Source organism: Nomascus leucogenys, chromosome 2 (assembly GCF_006542625.1).
Source record: "Nomascus leucogenys isolate Asia chromosome 2, Asia_NLE_v1, whole genome shotgun sequence".
NCBI lineage: Eukaryota > Metazoa > Chordata > Mammalia > Primates > Hylobatidae > Nomascus > Nomascus leucogenys.
The window spans coordinates 135,295,129-135,321,162 of NC_044382.1; the positions used below are offsets into that span (position 1 = coordinate 135,295,129).

The window sequence follows — 26,034 nt, forward strand, 5'->3', positions numbered from 1 at the left end:
ATTGTAGTTTTGATTTGCATTTCTCTGATGATCAATTGTGTTGAGCACCTTTTCATATGCCTGTTTGCCATTTGTATGTCTTCTTTCGAGAAATGTCTTTTCAAATATTTTGCCTATTTTTGAATGGAGTGTTAGACTTTTTCCTATAGAATTGTTTGAGCTTCTTATATATGCTGATTATTAGGTTGGTGCAAAAGTAATTGCGGTTGTTGACATTGAAAGTAATGGTGAAGACCACAATTACTTTTGCACCAACCTATAACCCCTTGTCAGATGGATAGTTTGGAAATACTTTATCCCATTTTGTGGGTTGGCTCTTCACTTTGTTGATTGTATGCTTTGCTCTGCAGAAGGTTTTTAACTTGATGTGTGCATCCTTCTTTTAATGCTCTTGAATCTGTCATGTCCTGGAAGACTAGGTAGCCAAGCTCACTGGATGTGTGTGTAGGATTTGAGAAGAGACTTGAGAGGCAGAAGGTCATAGTGATTAAAAACAATTATTTGGAATCTAGGTTTAGATCAATGTGTCCTTGGAAACACTTTTTTTTTTTTTTTTTTTTTTTTTTTTTTTGAGACGGAGTCTCGTTTTGTCCCCCAGGCTGGAGTGCAGTGGCACGATCTCGGCTCACCACAACTTCCATCTCCCGGATTCAAGCAATTCTCCTGCCTCAGCCTCCGTAGTAGTTGGGATTACAGGCGCACGCTGCTATGTCAGGCTAATTTTTTGTATTTTAGTAGAGATGGGGTTTCACTGTGTTGCCCAAGTTGGTATCGAACTCCTGAGCTCAGGCAATCTGCCTGCCTCTGCCTCCCAAAGTGCTAAGATTACAGGCGTTGGAAACACCTTTGTCTGTAACATCCTAATAATAATTGTGCTTCTCTCTAGAGTTGTTAGAAGGATTAAATAAGTTAGTGTGTTAAAACATTTAAAACAGCCCTGGAACTTACCAATATTAGATATTATTATTCTAGAGCAATTTCTACGAACTGTGTAAATACTAGTGATTATCAGTTTGAGTGCTGTTTATGAGCTGTATAAATATTAGGTATCATTATTTTTTATGATGTCTTTGAATTAAGAATTCCTTCAACTTTTTTTCCCTAATTTTTTCTCTTTCTAAAATCGTGGTCTAATTTTATGACTTTTAATAAGCTACTGTCATGTTTGTTCCCTCCTCCTTCCAACTTAAACCCTGTACTTTCTTATTAAATTTATTTCTGAATATTTTGTAATTTTTTAAAATTTCATTTCTGCCTCTAATTGGATATTTCTGGTTGAAGAAAAACTTGCTTTTGACTATTTACTTTTTAATTTATTCATACTACCAAACTTTTAAGGTAATTTTAATGTTGTTTTTAGCAAACACTGGAGTTATTTAGTTATACTATCATATCATCTACAAATAAACATAAGTTAGTCTAATGATTATTTCATTTCCTTGAATTATTGCATAAATTTGAGCCTCCAAATTAATGTTGACAAACAGCTGTAAAAGTAAAAATCCCTCCGGCCGGGCGCGGTGGCTCATGCCTGTAATCCCAGCACTTTGAGAGGCCGAGGCGGGCGGATCACGAGGTCAGGAGATCGAGACCATCCTGGCTAACGCAGTGAAACCCCGTCTCTACTAAAAATACAAAAAATTAGCCGGGCGAGGTGGCGGGCGCCTGTAGTCCCAGCTACTCGGGAGGCTGAGGCAGGAGAATGGCGTGAACCCCGGGGGGGCAGAGCCTGCAGTGAGCCGAGATCGCGCCACTGCACTCCAGCCTGGGCAACAGCAAGACTCTGTCTCCAAAAAAAAAAAAAAAAAAAAAAAAAAAAGGAAAAATCCCTGTCTTGTTTCCAAATTTATTGGAAATGGCTTCAGTATAGTTTCATGTTTGCTATTAGTATTTAGTAAATTATTTTCTTCATTCTTAAGTAGTTTTTTAAATCCCTTTTTTAATTAAAAATTTTGTTAATAGTAGCTGCTTAATTTCATTAAATGACTTTTTGTCTTTTGCTAATGTATTACATATTTTTCCTTTAATTTTTCATGCAATGAATTATTGACATCCTTAGTACACAGTTTTTATAACACGTAATTGGACTACTCAGATTTTGTAACTGACATCCTAGTTTTAGGTTGTATTTTGGATAGATTAAGCTGTTCGATAATTTCTGGATCCATTTCACATCTTATTATAGAAAAATGAGTTGGGATAAGGGAGGCACAAGACCAAGCATAATCCTAATAATAGTTTCTTGTCATATTTTAGGGCACTAAAATGGGAATATAATTTTTTTTTGCGTTCTAGGGATTTAAGTTTCAAATTAGAGGCAGCACAAGAACAATAAACATACAAGGTGAACGAGCTTATACCTACTGAATCTGGAGTACAGGGAAAGGGAATAACAGTTAATTTTCAGATAAATTTTACATTTGAGCCAAGGAAGGCCAGGGGCCAGAGAAAGAGAAGGCAAGTAAAGAGAGAACTTGCTTCTTGACCTGCTGCTCTTGTAACTATTGTTTTTCTGATGAGCCAGTGACATCATTCCTGTTTTCAGCTGTCATCCCTGTCTGGGCTCTATAGTTCACACATATACACAACAAACACATTTGTCACTATGAAAAGACAACAATGAATGGCCATGAGGCAGTCTGTGGCGGGAGGCGTGGGGAGACAGGCCTTGATAGGTTGGGTCTTAACTTGCCATTTCCCTTGTTTTGAGAAGTCAGCGAAATTTGATCAGTGAGGTTAGGGCAGAGGGCTGCTGGCCCTAGGAGCCTGCACAGAATTCCCAGGATGTGGGGACAGTCCTCCCCACCAGAGGGAAATAAGAAAAGTCCAAACAGGCACCCTGTAGGCTGGCAGAGCAGTGCATGGGATGCCCAAATAAAAGGCTTTGGGGTTTGTGGAAAGGTTGAGAGGATATTGTGGTGAGTAAATGTAACATGACACGGTCAAGTAAGAGTGAAGAGAAGATAGTTTCCAGATCCTCAAAAAACGCCTTCTGAAAGGGTTAAAAGAGTTTCAAATGCGGATGGTGCTGCCATAGAATCACTCTGGGCCCTGCGACAGCCTATTAGGGGCCCACGCACATGATTGGTGCTCAGTATTAGCTGGATGAAAGGATGCGTGACTCAGAGATGAACTCCATTAAGGTGAAGCCCAAAACGGCTCTGTCAAGTCTGTGTTCCATAGTACCCTGAACGTGAAGATAAATGTGGGTGAAAGGAGGTGAAGTCAAAAATTATAGACAGGAATTGGGGGAATGCAGCATTGGTCGTCAATGGAGGAACTCTTTCCTGTGTCTAGGAGCGTGGAAATGTTGGCTCTTTCCCAGTGCTTTTTACATTTCCCCCAGAGCAGCAGTTCCAGATGTTAGAAAGGTAGGCAGCTGATTCATAGATTCCAGGTTTAATGAAGAATGCGATTCTTTCACAGTAAATCATGGTTTGGCCTAACTATTCAAATCACTCTAGGGAAGGACGTGCTCAGAAGGACAGGGGTGAAAGTGGTATCTGTCACCCCTTACACGTTAACTCACTTCTTTTTTTCCTTAAGTTCACAATGACATGCAACATAATAATAGAAACAATATTAAAACCAGTCTATGACTCTCATTGGTTTTGGGAATTGATGTGTTAATACTTTATCTCTACTTAACGCTTATCCATTCTTACCAATTCCAGGACATTATTTGAAATGTAAAAAAATTAGAAACCCCAAATTTCCATATTTCTGCTGTGGCTGATATTTATTGCTATATCTTTATTACTTTTCTGCTATCTGTCCTAAGAAAATGCGTTTCCTATTTTACTGATTTTTGAGAGCTTTTTCTGTTCCATTTGGAACCGCAGAAGCAGCATTAAGGGCGTAAAATTTGTTGCGAAATGGTGCTTCTTGAAGATAAAGGGAGCAAGAAGGAGATAAAACTGCTTGATAAAGACTTGTCATGCAGCCAATCAGACAGGCAGCAGCTATTTCATAATTATGTTTATTTTCAAGTTGGAAAATATATACTTCTAGAAAGATATCCTACCATTTTCCTTTGGCAGATAGAAGTAGACAGAACCATTATTAACAAGATTGTCCTACAAGTGCAACACTGACAAAAAATAAAATGGGAATATGAATCCAGCTTAAATAATGGCTGCTTTAGTAAGTAACATTCAAATAGGACTTTTTGTTTTATATTTATAATACAAACTAGTAGTGTGTATAATTGTAGGTTAGAAAGGTAAATGTGGGTCAAGGCCAGCTATTATAGATTTTATTTTTCCTGAGAAAGGAAGTCTCTGCCAAGATATGATAAAACATACACACTAGTTCCCTGTAATTTGGTAACAGATACTTTCCCAGGCCTCCGATCTTTACCACTTTCAACCACTTTTAAAGCTGTGCTTTTTACCAAGTTGAAATCCTGAAGATAGTTTAAAACTTAACATTTGGGTTTGTTTTCAAATCCTTTTAGGGGACAGAAAGTAATATTATTTATCTTTGCCTTTTTCCTTTTGGTACTGACTTCCGACAAAATCTAACAGACAGGTTGAAAAGTTGTCCTGACAGCCTTCAGTAGGAGCCATAATGAGACCACATTATTGTACCTAAGCATTTATTTCCTTAAAGTTTACATCTTTAAGGAAGAAACTAAATGACTTGGCTTATTGAAGCTTCTTACAGGTTAAAAATAAAGAGCACATTTTAAAAACACACTCTGGTCCAAAAATACGTGTACCCATGTATAACTTTTAGGCACACATTTTATTTTATGCTGAGTATTAATTAGTTCAATTACTCCATAACTTTTCTAATGGTTTTTTGAGCAGTCGAAGGTTTTACCTGTTGACAAATACACCTGAAGATGTCTAGAATCTGTGAAACTAAATTTACCTGAGATTCTTTTCCTTGTCTCCATCACATTAAATATATGCTAGAGCCAGAGGTAACCAGAAAAGCATCGAAGGGGCTGGTCCAAGAGGCTCATTCCTATAATCCCAACACTTTGGGAGGCTGAGGCAGGAGCATCACTTGAGTCTAGGAGTTTGAAACCAGCCTGGGTAACATAGCAAGACCTCATCTTTACAAAAAATTTAAAAATTAGCCTGACATGGTGGCGAGTGCCTGTGGTCCTAGCTACTCAGGACGGCAGAGGTGGGAGGGTCACTTGAGCCCAGGAGTTCGAGGTTACAGTGAGCTATGATGGCACCACTGCACTCCAGTCTGGGTGATAGAGGCAGACCCTGTCTCAAAAAAAAGTATCAAGATTTGTCCTCTACACTAAAATAGAATTCCTCTCACCCTGGTATTGTTACTTGTTGCACCCTATCATTAAAAATATGCAAAGTTTTGTGGAAACACTATTTCTTTGAAGTATGTTTCTTTTCTGTTTCTTTTAAGTGTGCTTGAATTTGTTATTATGCCTTGCTGCTCACATTATGCAGATCTAAAAAATGCAAGGCTGACCTACATTTTTGACTCTGGTTCTGGCCTGACTTGAGAGCCACATGGGAAGTGGCTGCCGAGACAAAGTGTACCCTTCTTGTGGCGAGTGCTCGGCTGGGCAAAGCCCTGTCTCCCTCCCTTGGCAGAAAGCTCTCCTTCTGCTGCAGAGAGCCAGTCACCTGGCCTCCTCAAAAAGAAACTTGGCTAGTCTAAGAACTATTTGTGCTTTCCATGGAGCAATGAGAGATCATTTTCTCTTTTCTATCACGATTCCCTCTAGCAACTCAGCTTCCCACCTCATTCGTCTTACCTAGAGCATATCCTTTCTCTTGAACAGAGCTCCAATGCCACTTTTAAAAAGACAATAAAGTGAATTTTTGAGGGCTGATCTTTACTCCTTGCCATTTGGCAGCCCTTCGTCCCAACAGAGGGCAATACCCCACTAGCCAAACATTTCGTGTTAGAAAACTCCAAGCCTTCCTACTGGCAGGCACTTCCCATGCTGGAATCGAGGACGTCTGATTTTGGTAGCTCAGAGTTTCCCGGATCTAAAGAGGACTTGGCTTATTAGTTAAAGAACTTTCTAACTGAGGAGGAATGATTACCATTCAGCTTTGAATAAGAGTAGAAATGTGGCTAAGATTAAAAATTAATGTCCACATAAAAGCCAAGAGAATTAAAATTTAGTTTCAAATTTGACACAAAGTTTTCTCTTTGGAATTGGGAAAGTATGTTTAGAAATTTCATAATTATGGACTAACACTTGAAAATTTCTTTTCTCATTTTCTTAGCATCTACTAAAGTGCTATGTAACTTTGGCAAGCACTAAGTGTAAACATACCTCATGTCCTAAGCTCCTATTTTTGTTTTGGTTTCATTTTGTTGTTGTTGTTATTTGTTTTGTTTTTGTTTTCTACAGGTCATGCTGCTGTTACTACAATATGTAGCCAGAGTAATGTATCTTAACGCTTTTCATCCCTGTAATGGGACAATCACTAAATAATTGCAACAGCAAAAAGCAGCTTCAATTTATGCATAACAAATCCATTCCGGATCAACCATTTATTTTCACATGGCACTAACTAATCTTTCTTCTTGCTCCTGCCTCTTGCTTGGTAGGTGCCAGGATGAATGTCCTGTTGGGACCTATGGCGTTCTCTGTGCTGAGACCTGCCAGTGTGTCAATGGAGGGAAGTGTTACCATGTGAGCGGCGCATGCCTCTGTGAAGCAGGCTTTGCTGGCGAGCGCTGTGAAGCACGCCTGTGTCCTGAGGGGCTCTACGGCATCAAATGTGACAAACAGTGTCCCTGCCACTTGGACAACACTCATAGGTGAGTGTCAGCTTCCCCTGGAAGGACGGGTCCTGTGAAAGTTTTAACCTCAGTTTTCAGGATTTGGAAGGAGGGATTGATAGAGTGATTCTCACCCTAAGCCCCCTCTTGCCTCTAGGCTACTCTGGGCAGGAATTGCCAAGTAAAAGGAAGACTTTTTAACTTAATGTGTGATGGTCCACATCCGAGGTGCTAAAATTGTTCGATGGTTACTGGTGGATAGCAAATTCTATTCTCTATTAATGACCACTGATAAAAACAAAATTTGCTGAGGTTAGTAGAACTTTCTTTTAAGCAAGGGATTCTGTGACATTCTCTTAGAAGCAAAGATGCAATGAGAGACAAGGAGTTCAGCCCAGTTTAGTATGCAAAACTATCACAAAATGATTCTTACTGCAGCATCTTTTATTCGACAGCACATCTGTGGAAGAAAAAAAAAGGATAGAGAGAGGAAGTGTACTGGTGGAAGTTTTGTGAAAGTGTTTCACATGTGGCTGTCACATGTGGAATATCTTTTTTGGATTGATTACTCTGACATAGAACTCACAAGGGACTTTTAGCTCAAAAACCTCTCCAAGAATTTGAGAACAGGAAACCATGATCCCACCCACCCTACTGTACCTTGTCTGCCCTGAAAATATCTTCTTACCCCTGTTTCTTCTTTCCCTCCCCCGGGGACCAGATACACATAACTTAGAATTCTGGGCCTCCTTTGCAGACTGCTGGAAAAGCTGACTTTGACAAAAATGTAGTGCATTATATAGCAGTTCAGATCTTACTAGAATTACTTTATTTGCATTCAGCACAGCTGTTACTTCATTTATACTTCTGAAAGATAACTTGTAGCCACATCAAATCCAAAATGCACAGAAGTTAAAAGTAAACAAAAGCATGTGGTTGGTCTCTTCTTTAAACCATTGTTAGTAACAAAAATATAGAGTTTGCATTCTGTGTGTGTGTGTGTGTGTGCGCATGTGTATGTGTGCTGGAATACATTTTAGTGGGACATATGAAAGACGTGTATTCTCAATATGATTCAAGTAACTTTGTAAGCCACATTAGTTAACTTTGGTTTTCTTCATTGGAAAATATTGCCTTTCTTTACTTGACAAGTTTACATAAATATTTGGGGGAATAAAAATGAATAATCTCCACAGGGTTTTGTTTTTCAACTCTCTAATATTTAAGGAACTGGCAGGATTAGGGACAAGTCATGAATTTGGGTCCCTTTCCTACAGTGTAAGTCTTGTTGCAGCAAAAAGTAAGCCTCATGTAGTGACAACTAAGAACATTACACCAGTGTGCTGTTTCGTTGTATGTAGAGACAACTGAAATCAAATGGAATAATAAATCTATGCAAAGGAAGAGCTCTGCTATGAGAAGAATTGGAGAAGCAGAGAGCATGTTGGTTTTGTTGGAATTGGATACCATATTAGTAGTGGCAAGGTGCAAAGTGGAGAATTAGTTAATTGATGGCAATACTGTGGTAATTTTGACATAGGTCATATGTACCTAAGCATATATGTGTTAACAAAGAAGTACATGACATTTTTTGACAATTACATAGATCAATAACACTAAAATCTGTCTAATATTGTATACCAAATAATCCGAATGTTTTTAAAAAATCAGTCTTTTCATGATTTTGTAAATCATGAAAGGTATTTTTAAAGATTAGCTTTTACAAATTTCTATTAAAACAAGTTTAATGTTGTTTATATGACTCTATCTTGTTGAATTAATCATTGGAGCCATCTATCTAGTTTTTATATCTTAAACTTCTATGTGTAAAGTTCCTGGAAGCCCAAGGTCCCTTCAAACCAAAAAGCATAGAATCCAAGGCATAGAATCCTTGTATTAATTGAAAGTCTAGTTTGTTCACCTTATCATTTATCAAGCAAGTGGAGCTTTGCTGTTACATAATTTATGATATACTAAAGCCTTCCATTATAATTAATGAGATAACAAATACAGTATAAATTAATAATGTACATTGTCTTTAGGTATATATTGAGTTCTATGGATATACACATTGACATATATTTTAGCCGTATAGTTGGGTAAGGGTTTGTATCAGGTAGCTTTTGCAGCATTAAAAAACAAACAAACAAAAAAACTACTCCAAACCTAATGACACAAAATATCAATTATTTACTAACTGATGATTTTTTGCTTGACTATGTGGGCTAGGCTCAGCTTGGTGGTTCTTCTGCTGGTCTCCTTGTGTTCAGCTGCCAGATCAACTGGAGGCTGATTGGTCCTGGATATCCTCACTCACATGTCTGGCATTTGGCTGGGTGATGGGGGTGACTGAGCCACACATCTCCAGTATCTAGCAGGCTAGCCTGGGCTTTTTCACATGGTGACTGGCTTCTAAAACAGAAGACAGTACAGACCCCTAACATACACTTTTTAAGCCTTTGGTTATGTCATGTTTGCTAATATCCCTTTAGATAAGGCAAGTCATCTAACCAAGTCCAGATTCAATATACCCCACCTCTCGATGGGAGGTGTTGCAAAGAAATTTGTAGCCTTTTTTATTTTGCAATCTATCATACAGCTGAAATGAATTTAAATATATTTATAAGTAATATTAGTATTTTAAACTTTAGCAGTATTATTGAGCCTAAAGATATTCACTGTGACCTGGACTTTTCAACTGAAAACTAACTGCTATGGTGGAAATGATTTTGAACAAGAAAATAAAATTTGAGAATTAATAATATTCCACATGCAATATAGAGAGATAGATTAACTGCTTTTGGTAATAAAGACATTTAATAGCCATGGACAATCCAGATGTGCCTATTTGCAAATGTCACGTAATTGTCATTACATTTGATCATTAATAACATCTAAGGAAATGAATAAAAGGAAGTTCAATGACTGTTTCAGCCAATATTATATAGTATTGGACTTTTGTTGTAATTCAACTATTAAATTGAACAGTTTCCTGGAATATATGTGTATAGTTATATGTGTTTATAAAATGACAACTATTCCCATATGTGTATAATCCTATTTTCACATACACAAATCAATCTGTTCTTTACACAGAAAACAGGTAATGAGTATATCACCTTTCAGCCTCCAAACTGCTGCTCCTACAACAACATGTAAATCTCATTACCAATTAAGCTGCCTGCATGAGAACCCATCAAATACCTCCAAAGTGCTCTAGCTTCCTACATCTAATTATAAATTGCAGAATACTAATTTTGGTGTCAATCAATCTGAAAACCAGTGTGCTGCACTAACACTCACTGGGGGGCATTGAATATCAATTTCTCAGCCTGCCTCTTGCTTTGTTGAATTCCTTGTCATCCAAATTGTCTATTTTCTTTAACATTTTGTCTACACCATGAATACTATTTTCTACTTTTCAATGTAAAGTAATATTTTCTACCAAAAATATCATTTGTTTTACAATATGTTAAGATAAGGTACGCTACTTAAACCAATCCATCACTTGAAATATTTCTTTTCCGTTTATCAAATGTAAGGACTTACTGAAGTAAACTTAAAAATTTCCCTGTTTTTGGTACAATATTTGTTTTTACTGATCCTGTTGACCCCTTTATATGTGCCAAATTCTAAATCTTAGCAATTCTCCTTCATGTCTGGTCCCTTTAGCAGGCTGTTAGCAAACCTCCCTTTTCTTTGGTATAAAAACAAACCTGGGTTCAAGTTTGATTCTGCCTCACTACCTGTGTGAGACTTTGAATAAATAATTTACCCTTTCTAGGCCTCTATTTTCTCATTTATAAAATGGGATCATACCATCTAGGATAGTTGTAAGGACTGAACTAAATGGTGCTTAGCACATTGCTGAGACTTACTCAGTGCCCAGTAAATGCTGACTCCTGGTCTGTGCATTCACTTACAATATCATCACAAACATGGTGACATTCGTGAGTTGTTCTCTGTGATTAATAGCTATTTCCTTTAAGCCAAGACTTTGACATTTTAAAAATGAATTTTAGAGGAAATCTTCCCCTTTGTATACATATATACTGAGTATAATTTAACATTGTTCAGTGACTCTGAGACGTCAGGGAGAAGCAGATTAGTGTGGGAAAGCTAGATCCCTGGAGTCACATCCACTCTGTATCACCTGTGGCATTTTCACTTATTCATTCAATCTGCATTTACTGTGGGCCTACCATGTGCCCGTGAAAGGTGGGAAAACAGATTTAATTATTGCCCTCCTGGAACTCACAGTGTAGAAGAGAAGGAAGACATTAAAGGACTGGAAAAATAAACAGAATCATAGATTGTGAAAAGTGAGATGAGAAGAAGGATCAGGGTGGTAAGGAAGAGTGTAAGTGGAGAGACCTACCTTCAATTTGGGTGGACAGGGAAGGTTTCTTTGAGGAAGGGATATTTAAGCTGAGACTGGAAAGACAAACTGGAGAGAGATAGGCAGAGAGTAAGGAAACTGCAACCTAAGAATATGGAATAGCCCATGTGGAGGCCCCTGAGTTGAAAAAAAAAAAAAATGATGTTTTTACAAACTGGGGGAAATCCAATGTGGTCAAGCATAGCAATAAAGAGAGAATAATGATGAAAGAAGAGGGTGAGGAGTAGGCAGTGGCCAGATGATGAGGCCCCACGGGCTGTATTTAGGGTGATTGTATATCAGGTTTCACAAGGATAGTCTGGTTTAGGCCTGTTGTCCTAGTATAATTATTAGCAGCTCTCTCTTCACTCTTAAAAATGCCCTGGTTTAGACAATAAATTGTATAGTCACTGTAGCTATATTAAACAGTCTGGATTTTTTTCTAAGGTTAGTGGGGAGCCTTTGCAGAGTTTTAAGAAGGAGAATGATATGATTTACTCTTTAGGTGATAAGTCATGAGTGGATATGGGCAGCACAGTTGAAAGGCTGTTCAGGAGGTGAGGAGATAGATGGCATTGGCTGGAGCAGAATGAGGACAGTGAAGATAAAGGGATGTGGGTGGATTCAAAATATATTTTGGAGTTAGAATGGTTAAATTCTAGTGATGAGGCAGAAGGAGTTATCAAGAATAACTCCTAGGCCAGGCACAGTGGCTCACACTTATAATCCCAGCACTTTGGGAGGCTGAGGTGGGCAGATCACTTGAGGTCAGGAGTTCGAGATCAGCCTGGCCAAAATGGTGAAATTCCGTCTCTACTAAAAATACAAAAATTAGCTGGGCATGGAGCACAGGCCTGTAATCCCAGCTACTCGGGAGGCTGAGGCAGAAGAATCACTTGAACAGTGGAGACTGTAGTGAGCTGAGATCGTGCCACTGCCCTCCAGCCTGGGTGACACAGAAAGACTCCATCTCAAAAAAAAAAAAAAAAAAAAAAAAGAATAACTCCTAGATAAACTAAGTGACGGATGGTGCTATTTACAGAAATTTGGACAATTAGGGGTAGATACTGAGGGAAAGAACAAGGGCTCAGTTTTTTTTGTTTTTGTTTCTGTTTTTGTTTTTGTTTTTGTTTGAGACAGAGTCTCGCTCTGTCCCCAGGCTGGAGTGCAGTGGCGTGATCTCGGCTCATTGCAAGCTCCACCTCCCAGGTTCACACCATTCTCCTGCCTCAGCCTCCTGAGTAGCTGGGACTACAGACGCCCACCACCACGCTCCGCTAATTTTTTCTATTCTTTAGTAGAGACGAGGTTTCACTGTGTTAGCCAGGATGGTCTCGATCTCCTGACCTCGTGATCCACCTGCCTCAGCCTCCCAAAGTGCTGGGATTACAAGTTTGAGCCACCACGCCTGGCCCAAGGGCTCAGTTTTTGACATGTTAAGTTTGAGATGCCGTGGAGATTCCATGTGACTGCTCTAGGATAAGCAATTGCCCCAAGGATAATAGAAGATAAGCAGAATTGAGGAGATCTAAGTAGATCTGAGACTCATGCCCTGGTCCTGTGAATCTAAACCTACACTCAAGAAACCACCTCATACGTAGAACTGTAGTTAGGTATCCTTCATGCCATGTTTTCTGAGTGTTTGATGAATTTCTAGGCCCTTGCCTGTGAACACTAAGGTGCAGCAGCGGTCTAAAAGTATATTTAAATAAAATTCCAAAAATGAGCACCAAACTGTTCAACCCAAAGGAATTTTCTGAACAAGGGGGAGGAGGAATATAGGATATAAGATTATGGGGCGTGGCTGAGACCCTCACTTGACAGACTAGGACATCAGGCCCAAGGAAGCTGTATTTCACTGAGACTACTTAGGTACTGGGAGAACTGGGATTACATCCTCAGTCTTCATCCCTCCCAGGTTGTCATTCTTTCCAAGAGTAGAAAATCTATGAGCAGTCCTCTGATGAGAGGTCATTTAGCAAATGTCTGGATATGACAGAGGTGTTTGTTGTTGGCCCTAGTTAAGGGGAGGGTTTTAGCTCCATCAGGCAAGGAAGACCATCTTTAAACAGTCTTCCAGTTGTCAGGAGAACTCGTTTGATTGTTAAGATTTTCTCGTGGTGAGAAGCACATGTGTTTTGAGCCAGCGTGCCACAGAGGGCCCTATTGTGTCAACTCACTTACGCATGCATCTCAGCGCAGCTGATATGTCCATTTGCTATGGAACAACAGCTGGTTGCCTGGTGGGTCAATGCGGCTGCTGTTTCAGGTGGAGACAGCTGCCAGCTACCAGGTATAGGGAACTGAGAGGAGAAACAGGCTGACAAGGTCACTGCTTTTGGTGTTCCTGGGACATCATACTAGTTAACTGGTTTGGTATTGTCCATTGGATGGAGTTTTTTTAGCTCCTCTCATAGAGTTGACCTCTTACAAAATTAGTGCGTTCAATTTAAGAGAATTAAAAGAATTTCAGACAAAAGGATGTGGTTGTAATACACCCTGCTAGAGATGATGCTGATTTCATACAACATTTCTGTAGTACCCTTCAGGTTTCAGCCAATTAATTAAATCATACCAAGCCTGGGAATGAAGTTTGAATTATTCTGCATGGAATTACCCACACATTTAGTGATCATTGCTAAAGCAACATTTGCACAGAAGTTGGGTGTCATGTTTACCCCAAAGTGACTTATTCCTTTCATCCATGTCTCTCAGCTGTCACCCCATGTCTGGAGAGTGTGCCTGCAAGCCAGGCTGGTCAGGACTGTACTGTAATGAGACATGTTCTCCTGGATTCTACGGGGAAGCTTGCCAGCAGATCTGCAGCTGCCAAAATGGGGCAGACTGTGACAGTGTGACTGGAAAGTGCACCTGTGCCCCAGGATTCAAAGTGAGTGACTAGGGCTCTGGAGGAAGAAGAAGAGGGGTACAGTGTGAAGCATCTCGATACCATGATTTATATGACCTCCAGTGAAATACAGTGAATGTGCTAAAGTCATCCACATCATTAATGAGAGAGAGAAAATGAGGGGAAAAATGCTAATAGAGATATAAGAATTACCTTAGTACGATGACTGGCAAAGCTGGTAAAACTATAAATGTGGCATTAATTTTTAATATAAACATATGTCAGAAAGTATAATTATTCCTTAAGTAATTTATTTTATTGTGTTTTATAGGTGACAAAGAAGTTACTTTTCCAACTAGATTATTACTGTTATTGTTGACAGCTTTTGTTTTTAATTCCACGAAGTTTGAAGACACATCGAGTTAGCATTTGTAATGTATTTACATTCTGTAGTTGGTAGTACACAAGTTTTTAGGTCCCTTTGAAAATCTAGACCCTATAAATATGTCTGTATTCCATGCATAATAGAGCAGAATTTCGCTTACAGTTTCTAAGATTTCATAGTGATAGGCTAGGAATCTTTGCTTTAAAGGAGAATGTGTTGTTCTTGAATTATTCCTTCCCATTTTAAAGAACACATCGAACTATGAAGAATGTTGATGATTATTCCAGAGCACATAATGTAGAACTGGTGGATCATAAAGTCAAAGAGCTGAGAGGATCTTTAAAGGGTTTTCTAACCTATGTCATAACCCTTTGGTTCAGCCCTTGAATTAGCTTTGTCTTAAGATTCCCTTCTGTTTTGAAAGGAGATGACCTCCAGTTGCCTTTGGTAGCTTAATTCTGTGTTTAATGCTCCCTGTCGGATAAAGTGAATCATGTTGCTGAATGTGTTCTGTTGTTGCTTTGTTTTACCTACTAAAAATATTACATATTATACAAGGATGTCTAGGAAGGGTTGAGATCTAATGTATAGTTCATATTGATGTTTATTTATTGACAGTAACTTTACAGATACAATTTATTTTTATATATCTACTTGTCTGAGCAACGAAAAAGGATTTTTATTGTTGTTTTGTTTTAGTTCTGCTATGAAGGCGAAGCTAATGTAGGTGCAAGCTTTTTTGGATCCCATTTAATAATATATCCTAAACATAGACCAGCTAGTGTTGCCCTTAAATTTCTAAAATTTGTATAGTGGTGACATTATAACAAAATTTTAAAAATACAGTGTGTTAAAATTAGAGAGGAAGTATAATTAGCATTGCCAAGATATATTTTTGTTTATTTGTGTTGGCCTTATTTCAGTTGGCAAAATTGAGTGCATTTTGCTACTTGTGCCTATCTAGGGAATTGACTGCTCTACCCCATGCCCTCTGGGAACCTACGGGATAAACTGTTCCTCTCGCTGCGGCTGTAAAAATGATGCAGTCTGCTCTCCTGTGGATGGGTCTTGTACTTGCTTGGCAGGTAAGAATGGGTAAATAAGCCTTTAATTTGATCCTGGTCACGTTATCTCCTAAAGACACAAAAAAGAAAGAAACCTTAACCAGGGTTCTAGCTCCAGTTGCACCAAAATTCAGTGTCTGACCTCTGCAAGCCCCTCATCCAGTGTGGGCTGGAATGCTTTCCTGAGTCAAGGGAAGAGGCTCACATTAGATGATCTCTGAAGTCACTGCCTGCTCCAAAAGTCTATGCGTCTGTGCACTTTTGGGAAGAGTAAACAAGCAGACATGTGTTCATCCCCCTAAATTGACTGGCTTGGAGTCGTGACAAGAAACGCAGCCAAGCACCAATTTTACATGAGCACTAGAACGTGTCCATCCATAGGTGCAGCCAGGATCCTGGATATACACAGTTGCTGGTTAATGGGGTCCTGCTTTAAAGATGGTGTGTGTTTTCAAGCAGAATCCTTCGTCTCCCTTCCATATAAATATTTCACTTTCCTGATCTGAACAAAACAAGGCATTCCACAGTGTGCATCACTGCCCATTAAAGGTGCTCTGACTCGATATCTCTTCCTCAGTAGCCCACTAGTATGCAGTGTTGGCATCCTCGACAGATCACACAACACACATGGCTGTTTGGGTCCTCAGGGGTGCTCTCTGCTGCTGTGGCTGGGGCTTGCATCTCCAAGGTGTTTCTAAAGAGAAACGTGGTTTGGAAAGGCTCAACAAGGCTCCCTGCTGCCTTTGTTTGCTCACATGCTCTGGCGTTCTTGTCGCACAGGGTGGCACGGGGTGGACTGCTCCATCAGATGTCCCAGTGGCACATGGGGCTTTGGCTGTAACTTAACATGCCAGTGCCTCAACGGGGGAGCCTGCAACACCCTGGACGGGACCTGCACGTGTGCACCTGGATGGCGCGGGGAGAAATGCGAACTTCCCTGCCAGGTATGCACAAATCAGCGCCCTGATGGAAAATGCCTGTGAGGAACTGATGTTGTAAAGTTGGCTTCTTTTTGCAGTTTTCCTGACTTCAAGTGGCTCACTGTGAACCCAACTTCGGTAACTACTGGAAGAATCCAGGTATTTGGATTCAAATTGGACGTAGGATTGGAAAAGGGATAGACATGGAAACTGGTTAGATAGGCTCTGCGAGAATTTCTTCCTTCTTTTCCTTCATCTTATTCAGTTTCCTCAACCCCCACCCTTTATTTTCTGTTTATTATACACCCATCTCTTGGTGGCAGCCAGTGAACAGTACTGGTCTCCCAATATTTTGTTTCCATTATCATGCCTTTAGGGTAGAAAGTGGCAGGGAGTTGAAAGGAGGGTGGTGATCGATGTCATAGAAATGCTCATGGAAGTGTTGAAAGAAGGTTTGGAAACAGTGTCTTTTAACATAAGTATCTCTGGAGCCACAGGAATCTCTTGAGATGTCCCTATAGCTAACTCTATTCCCTTGACCTACTTTGGAGATACAGGTCATTGAAATCTCATAACTGCATCTACCTCAGGCTGTCAGGGAGTGCAAACGGGAAGTGCATTCTGGAGTAAGCTGCTGATTTCTTTTCCATCACTCTTTCTTCCTATAGCAATTATTTTCTCCTGAGCCATTAGGCATTCTCTCTGTGGTGTGTGTTCTCTGCCTCCAGGACATCGTCTGATGGCGCGATAACAATGTGACCCCCTGAACTGGGCCCCTCGAGAAGGGCCTTCCACAGTGCTCTTGTGTCTCTGGGCTTCCTCCTCATTAAGTACAACCCACTGCCCAAAGTAGAAAGGATCCCACTCATGGATATCCCATGGACAGAGCTGTCAGCTTTGCTGCCTCTCATCACTCTAGTGAACAAATTATCAGTACTTGGAGATGAGCTTGAAGATCACTTTTTACTCCCTATCTGATTGTAGACAAAGCAAAGCCCCTGGCACAATCTCGTCCTTTTTCATACCTTAGAGGAGTTAGTAAATCAGTGAAGGCTGAGGGTTTAGTGGTTCATATCATGACAAAACTAAATCCTGTGTAGCTGTATCAAACATTGGTGGGGTCTACAAAATGATTGTTTTCTTTTTCTTATTTTAACAAGTTCTAGAGAAATAATTATTCATCTAGCACCCACTACCTGTCTATGCTTGTTCCCATGTTCCTCCTCTGTGGTAATTCTGTACCCCTGTTTCTCTTAGTTCTTGGGTGGTGTTGGGAAGGCTTGTAGTGCCTCCCTCAATTCTCAGGATCTAGGGTGAAAGAGCTGAACTTTCCATTCTTTCTCCATAAACAAAACGATCATGTCTATGAGGAGTCTTGTCTCCATCAGACCATCCAAACTGACGTGCACGTGAAAATATAAAAGATCTGGAAGGGGAGGAGCAAGGAGATGTGTCAACTCATACTTAGGATTGTGAGTCAGAATATTTTGTGTGGCTTAGACTTCTTCCTGAAAAGAAGGATAATAATCAGAGAAAAGTAACAAAAGATCTTCATTGTTCTTTATAGTACCATGTCTCTCACTGGCAACTTATGGCAATGAACTTAATTCAGTTAAAACTATAATTTTTAAGATTAGTTTATAATTAAAAAAATTTTTAAATTATAAAATTTTTTATATTTTATAAAATATAAATAGGCAGGAGAATGGTGTGAACCGGGAGGTGGAGCTTGCAGTGAGCTGAAATAGCGCCACTGCAGTCCGGCCTGGACGAAAGAGTGAGACTCCATCTCAAAAAAAAAAAAAAATACATAAAAAAAAATGACCCTGATCCTCACAAAAAAGCTTTAAAATTATAGTTTTAAAACCATAATTTTATAATTTAAAAAATTTTTAAAATGTGTTGGCATGATTGGCTTCACTATTTATATTTCCCAACCGTTGTGTCGGGCATAAACTAGGGTTCGTGTGACTTTAAAACACTGACTTCCTGGAGCCTATATTTTGGGGACTAAGAAGACATAGAAAGAGGAGATTAAGATACATCCCTCTGGCTGGGTGTGGTGGCTCATGCCTGTAATCCAAACATTTTGGGAGGCTGAGGTGAGTGGATCACCTGAGGTCAGGAGTTCGAGACCAGCCTGACCAACAAGGTGAAACCCTGTCTCTACTAAAAATACAAAAATTAGCCTGGCATGGTGGCAGGTGCCTGTAGTCCCAGCTACTTGGGAGGCTGAGAATTCTTCAACCCAGGAGGCCAAGGTTGCGGTGAGCTGAAATCACACCACTGCACTCCAGTCTGGGCAACAGAGCAAGACTCCATCTCAAAAAAAAAAAAAAAAAGAAAAAAAAAAAGATGCATCCCTCTAAGAAGTGTTTGGGACAGCAGGGTACTGTAGTGAAATGGCCGACAGTGGCCTTTTCCTCTCCTGTTGTGGGATTTCCCAGGCCCTCATTGCTGCCTTTGATGCTGTTTTCCATGCAGGATGGCACGTACGGGCTGAACTGTGCTGAGCGCTGCGACTGCAGCCACGCAGATGGCTGCCACCCTACCACGGGCCATTGCCGCTGCCTCCCCGGATGGTCAGGTGAGAGCCAAGGACCACTAATTGAAAGGTGAAACCCGCCAACTTAACACCTAGCGCTGTTCCTTATCACTTCACAGAAACACACACAAGTCAACTTTTCAAAAAAAATGAAAATTTGATAAAGTTTCCAGTAAACTGAAACCTTTAATCTATAATCCAGGGCTGATTTTTTGTTGATTTGTGCAGGGGCAGTTCTCTTGAGGTACATGTAGGGTCCAGCTGTCAAAATTCAGGCCATCAAGATGGGGAAAATGTGAATTGCTTTGAAGAGTTCAGCAAGACCGCTGTGGTATATTTTGAGCACTGAAGAAAGAATGATTGAAATAAACCCTAAAAATATAACAAGGGTCACCTTAGTGAGGCAAACAAATATGGATATTAATATGGTGAATATGCATATGCATATTATTGTATGGTTAATATGCCAATATTAAAATGTTCATTGCTGGAAGTAAAAGTTTTAAAACTTTCTTTTTTTTACGATAATGTTCGGGTCATGACAAATTCATAATATGATTGAGTGCAACTTCTGTAAACACAGGGTGGGAGTTTCTCCTTATTTATATAGCTTCACGGTTTCAGCCAGGAAGTTTATCAAGCTAAAAGTGATACTGAAAGAAGAAGAAGTTTCTGCTCACGGTATACAGACTTGCTAAGATATTTAATGCCACCTTCCAAGTATCATGAGCAAAAACGTTTTTCTTCTTCTAGGACTACTTTACATTCCTACCAGTAATGTACGAGGGTTCCATTTTTTTCATTTCCTCACCAACACTAGTTATTATCTGACTTTTTGATTCTAGCCATCCTAGTCAGTGTTCAGTGGTATCTCATTGTGGTTTTGCTTTCCATTTCCATGATGGCTGATGATATTGAACATCTTTCTGTGCATTTATTGGTCATCTCTTATCTTCTTTATATAAATCCCTACTCAGACTCTTTGTTCATTTTTTAACTGGATTTTCTTTTTACTATGGTGTTATAATCTTTATATTTTTTAGATATATGTCCTTATCAGATATATAATTTACAAATATTTCCTTCCATTGTTTGAGTTATTTTTTCCTTTCTTGATGATGACTTTTGCAGCAGAAAAGTTTTTATTTTGATGAAGTCTAGTTTATCTTTTTTATTTCATTGCTTGTGCTTTTGGTGCTAAATGTAAAAAAACATTGCCTGATCCAAGGTCACAAGATTTATGTCCATGTTTCTCCTAAAAATTTTATAGTTTTAGCTTCCGTATTTAGATATTTGATCCATTTTGAGGTAGGGGTCCAACTTCATTCTTTTGCATGTGGCTGTCCAGTTGTCCCAGCACCATTTGTGAAAAGACTATTCTTTCCCCCACTGAATTGTCTTGATACCCTTTTTAAAATTCAGTGTTCCATAAATGTCTGAGGATTTATTTCTGGACTCTGTATTTCATTTCATTTGTCTATATGTCTCTCCTTATGCCAGCACCATAGTGTTTTGATTATTGTAGCTTTGTAGGAAGCATTAAAACTGAGAAATTTGAGTCCTTTTAAATTGGTTTTTCTTTTTCAGGATTGTTTTGACTATTCTGGGTCCTTGAATTTCCATGTGAATGGTAATATCAATATGTTAATTTCCACAAAGAAGCAAGGTGGAAATTTAATGGAGATTGAATCTATAGATCAATTTGGGGAATACTGTCCACTTAACAATATGAAGTCTTCAGATTCATAAACATAGGATGTCACCAGCAACTTCTTCAGTAGTGTCTGGCAGCCCCTTGGAAAATGTTGAGAGCTTCTTTGGTTTCTAAAGGAGTAAACTGAGACGAACTGTCATGTGCTTGATTTCTAGTGTCTGAGAGCTACCTTGTGAAACAGGCCAAGGCTGGCGCAATGGACTTTATTTTCTACCAATAGGAGCTACCCACAGACACGAGGCCTCCCAACCCTGTAGTTCCATCTTGACTTGCAAAACCTGAGATAACTTTGACTTCACAATAGGAAATTCTGCCTTCCAGTGTTTCGGCTTGGCTCTTCATCCCCAAATGTTAAAACTGCATCACACTAGGGATTAAACCAGATTTTGTGACTTCACTAGGGTTCTTGAAGTTCTTAAATGGAGAGATCGATACTAATTTCTCAATGACCACGGTGAAGCAAAATAACATTTTTAACCTTCTGGCAAATTCAGAACTTTTCTAATAGAGGGACCACATCATTTGTTTTATACAACACTCCACCAAATCTACTTTTGTCTTCTGAAGATAGAAAGAATGTGAGGTGTTCCTGAACACACCAGTCACTGCTCAAGGGTCCACCTGCTTTGATGATTTAGAACTAGCCTGTAAAAGGCACACTCTAGTGTACATGAGAAGAGCAAGACATAGGATTTGGCCTGAAGCCAGCCGGAAAATGTGTTAGTTGCATTCCACAGTCTGGGTCATGGGGTAAGACAAATTATCCCATCTGGCCTTAGACCTATCAAGCTCCTACGGGAATGCAGTGGCTTTGTCACACAATGTAATCTTGTAATCCTCTGTCCATCTGTGGCTGGCCTGCTTCTCTAAACGGGAAGACTACTGCTTCATGCTGCTCTATTGCTTGTTGCCCACCATCTCTGCCTCATGGCCTGTCAGTCATTATTGCTCCTAGACCAGCTAAGTTGCCCCAGTGTCTCATTTCTGGGTCTTCTGTGTGGGCTGTTGGTCTGTAAGCATCTGTCAGTATCTAAGCCTGCTGTGAGGTCATCCCTCACAATTACAGAATACACTTGGTATACAAAAACACATGTAGAGGAAAAGAAAATTACTGAAGTTCCAAAAAACACCTACAATTGGACCAAGAATTGGCTTTTTTTTTTTTTAAAGGAAAGAGCAGCTTCTGTATATTATTTACAAAGGACATCATTTCATTGTCTGCACTGGACAGACTAATAATTTTTTACCCATAAAATTGTTTTGGGTTAGTACCTTGTTAGGACCTTTTTGAATGTAAAGAAGGTTTTACTTTCCGCTTAAGACACCAGGTTTGAGGTCAAAAAATAAACATAAGCCCAGGGAAGCAAGCAATTCTATTTCCTCTCATCCCTATTGCTGAGATTGCTGTAGGTGAACTGTTAAGTATCCCTGGACAGGGCAGTAGTATGTAGGGTAGGAGGCTTGTGTGTAGTGAGGGTTTTATGAATAAATCAGTGAAATCTGACACAGAAGCCAGGGCTCTTCCCCTGACCAAATCAACAAGATGGCCATAAGTGTTCTGTCAACTGTGGACACTGTGGGGAGAGGCTGATAGTTGGATTTGGAGCCAGAGATAAGGGTCAGGAGGGCCTTGTTCCTCTTTACAAAGGAATTGACATGACTAAATTGAGGAAGTCTCACCCTAAGGTGAGATGCCATGGAAGTTGGCTTGCTGTCTTACTGTGTACCCACATCCACCATTTCTTATAACTTCAACCCACTATCTAGTATTTGACTGTCTGTTCTCTCAAAGGAACTGAGGCTTTTTTATTTCTATTATAATCGATAGTCCTATTTTACCTAGTCATAAAATAAGTCCTCGAAATATACTGTTATGAAAAGTAAACAAAATAGAAGTTGTGTTTGACATTTTAGATCCTATTTCCAAAAAAAGTACCATTTTGTTGTAATATGTGGTTATTTAAAACCTTAATTTGTTGTCATTTTTAGCCAATACACTATTTTATCAAAAAGAGGCAGATTGCAATAGAAGAATGGGGAAAATGAAATACCATTCAGGATTTAGGCTGTGTCCTATGCTGCTTCTCCTACACCTCTGGACCTCTGGTTACACACACACACATACCCTCTCTCTCTCTCTGCTATAAAATGAGGCTGGCTTTTCAAAATGATTATACTGAAATTTCAGATGTCAATGAAATATAATTATGAGTGTTTGTGTATACTTATGTGTGTATATTTCCAGAGTAGTGGAGTGATATACTTTATAAAAGTATTTTCCCAAAATTACAGAAACAGGCTGAAGTTTATGTCTTCTTTTCTGCTCTGACTTCAGTCAGCCAGAACACCCATTTGCTGAGCATTACAGCTAATCAAGATTTCATTCCAGCTGACTGGGAACATGTGCAGTGTCCGGCCTCATTCCCAGCCCTGGCTAAGATCACTGTCACCTGGGACTCTTCGAACTTGCATATTCCCAGTCCCCACCTCACACCTACTAAATGAGAATTTGGAAAGTGGCTGAGGAGGAGGAAGATTATGGAGCCTCTGCCCATCCAGAAAGCACCTTTGATACAAATTTGGAAAAGATTTGGAAATCCCTCAGGATGTACTCGTTGGCACATGAAGTGCAAGCCGGATTTCTGCCCCAACTTAGCCCCTTGGGCAGGGGCTCTTGCATAGTGCACAACTTGCAAAACCTTACTTGGTGGCCTTGTCTGCCTTGGTGACCCAGGCAAGCAGTGGCATTTACGGTCTGCATAGTGTCATCTGCTGTGTCGTATTACTCTAGTTATTGAAGAGCCTGGGGTATGGGGTGCATTTCTTTGACAGAAACCACATAATCAATGGCAAATGAGAAGAGGAGGTTTAAGGATGTGTTTATACCAGAATAAAAAAGTTAAATGCTAAACAGATAGAAAGGAGAATAGGACACCCAGTCAAACTCTAGAGGTCTTGAGAAAGAGAGAAGAGACTAGCAAGGCATGGTATAATTGTACGGGGAGGGGAAGGAGAATAAGAGGAGAGGTTGGGGGCTCATCTGAGCCCAGCCAGGAAGGGTGGAATTGGAAGGAGGAGCCCTGTGGGCAAGTTGATGAGAAGAGCCCACTTCTCCACTCTTCCCAGCAAGCAGAACTAGGCCTAGAGTGCCTCAGCCTGTCTCCACAAGGAAAGCTCTCCTTTCCATGTTTTACCAAACACCAAGTTTGAACAGCTGAGTGAGTGAGCTGCTACTTCAGGGACTAATCTGTCATGAGGTGATGTCTCATGCAGCTAAGGATGCCTGAATTGTTAAAATAAGAGGAGACCTACCTTCCTTTGTCCAGTGATATAAGTGCAAATCCAAGTTGGAGGTAATAACTTTAGTCAAATGAGTTTAATTAACATGCCTGCACCCAATCAGCCACAAGTACAAATGACTCACTATCTGACCGTTTTGGGTATTGAGGGCTGGGGAGTGTGTCTGCGGGTTCATATGTATATGTCTGTCTGTTTGGTCTTGGGGGAGGGGATCATATAAAAGCAGAAGGCTGGGCCCCTGCTGTGAGGGTGAAAGGAGGTGCTCATTTCCCACCCCCAAAAAAAGGCCACAGTAAAAACCAGAGGTCTAAGATCTGCCTAGCAATCCTTTCTGCTTGCTTTTATCTGAGTCCAGACCAAGGCAGGCCATGGTGTCTGGTATTTTTTTTTGTCTTGCAAGTGCAAAGGCAAACATCTCTGATTTATACGACTTATTAAGACTTTTTTCAACTTTGTTGAACTGTATAAAGCAGATTCTTTTTTATTGGATCTTTAAAATCCATAGTATCCAAATAGAAAGATTTGGTTTAACAACCATTTGTTGAGCGTCTCCAGGTTCTATGCAACCATAGTGCTTGAGTGCTGGGAACACAGAGAGGAAGTGATGCCAACTCCCATCCTGCGAAGCTCACGTTGCATCAGGACAGCCACTCTGTCGGCAGAGATGGATACATCAGTGAATAACTTCTCTATACTACACTACACTACACTACGCCACTGCTTTGTTGGTCAAAGGATTAGAAAAGCAGAAAAAGTGTTGTGACTAAATACTATAGTTCCTCCGTCTTATAATTACCAAGCCCAATTATTATTAACAAATATCTCTCTTTGCTCTAATATATGTTTAATAGCTTGTTGCCCAGGAACTAGATGTTGAATCAAAATAATTTCCTTCATTCACTAACGCTCCAAATATTGGAATACTGGCATGAGGAATATAAGCAATTAAGTAAGACAAGGATTTGGGGTTATTTCTATGAGAGGGGAAAGAATGACACCCCAGATGATTTATTTACTGCATTCATGCAATCACAAATGCCCAGTGAATGCTGATTTCACATTGAGGCCGCTGGCATAATGCATCAGGCATTAATTGCACGAACATTTCTTTAGAGCTGCTTAGCTGAAGTTTATCACGATCATTCAGCCATTGCCTAGCAACTTGTGAAGGCTATCAAAGAGCTCTTTGTCCTCATTCCTGGCAAAAACAGTCCCTTTCAGATCTCCTTATCAGCATTAGAACATTTATCAGAAAAGAAATGCTCCCACTGAACCAGAGATGGCTGCAGATTTAAACCTACCCCCTTCCCATGTTGACCCTTTTCCCCAATATTTTAGAAGTTATTTCCTGAACTATTAAAGATTTTATCTGTTTTTTGCTAAAACTTCTGAAGGAATTTCCTTAAGATGTCATATAATTCTTTTATGGCCTAATAATCTGGGCTTACGTGTAAAAACACAGACCTGAGCCCCTAAATGTATATCTGCTCAAGAATAAGCATGGCAGACATCTCCACCTCCTTCGCAGGGAAGGGTCACCATTTTTGATACACAACCTATAAATATGTTGGGCTTCCTGGTTTGAGTGAAGACTTATTCAGGAAAGCAAAGAATGGTGTGGTTGCTCCATCCCATTGGAAAGTGGTCCTGAATATCATACAGGAAATAGGAATTATGCATATAGATTCATTCAACAAATATTTATTTAACACCTCCCATGTGCTAGGTACTATGGTGAGCAAAAACAGGCATTGTCTCTCCCTCAGGGAGCTGCCAGAATTAATTACCTTTGGTGGAGAATTGGAGGGGAGTCTTCATCTGCATTTTCTTCTACATCTCTCCAGAATTCCTCTTCCCCTGCATCTCTGCTGACATTGACTTAGTTTCATGCCTTGTCACTTTGATCATTTTTTTAATTTGGGGAACCCCAAATCGGGGTTCTGCAGGTAAAAGGGCACCTGACAGATTTTCTTTCTTCCCAGGCTCAACGTCTTCCAGCCATCTTCTGCCCTCCTATAAAGCACAAATTTAGTTATGCCCCTTCCTTCTTAAAATTGTTCATTTGGTCCCTGTTAACACCAACGGGAGGTTCACACTCTATAGCATGGCGCTCGTGGCTCAACTCAATGTGGCCACTGCTTGGCTGCCCAGATGCCTCAC

The 26,034-nt window shown here is 39.9% G+C and overlaps 1 protein-coding gene across 1 annotated transcript in view; it reads left to right on the forward strand.

Moving 5' to 3' along the window:
* The window catches only part of MEGF10 (multiple EGF like domains 10), a 172,022-nt gene that overhangs the window by 114,674 nt on the left and 31,314 nt on the right, over positions 1-26,034 (forward strand). The window contains exons 9-13 of the mRNA XM_030818398.1: positions 6,547-6,759; positions 13,814-13,988; positions 15,296-15,416; positions 16,176-16,339; positions 18,800-18,902. Coding sequence (XP_030674258.1) covers positions 6,547-6,759; positions 13,814-13,988; positions 15,296-15,416; positions 16,176-16,339; positions 18,800-18,902 — 776 coding nt within the window. The remainder of the gene's footprint in view (positions 1-6,546; positions 6,760-13,813; positions 13,989-15,295; positions 15,417-16,175; positions 16,340-18,799; positions 18,903-26,034) is intronic.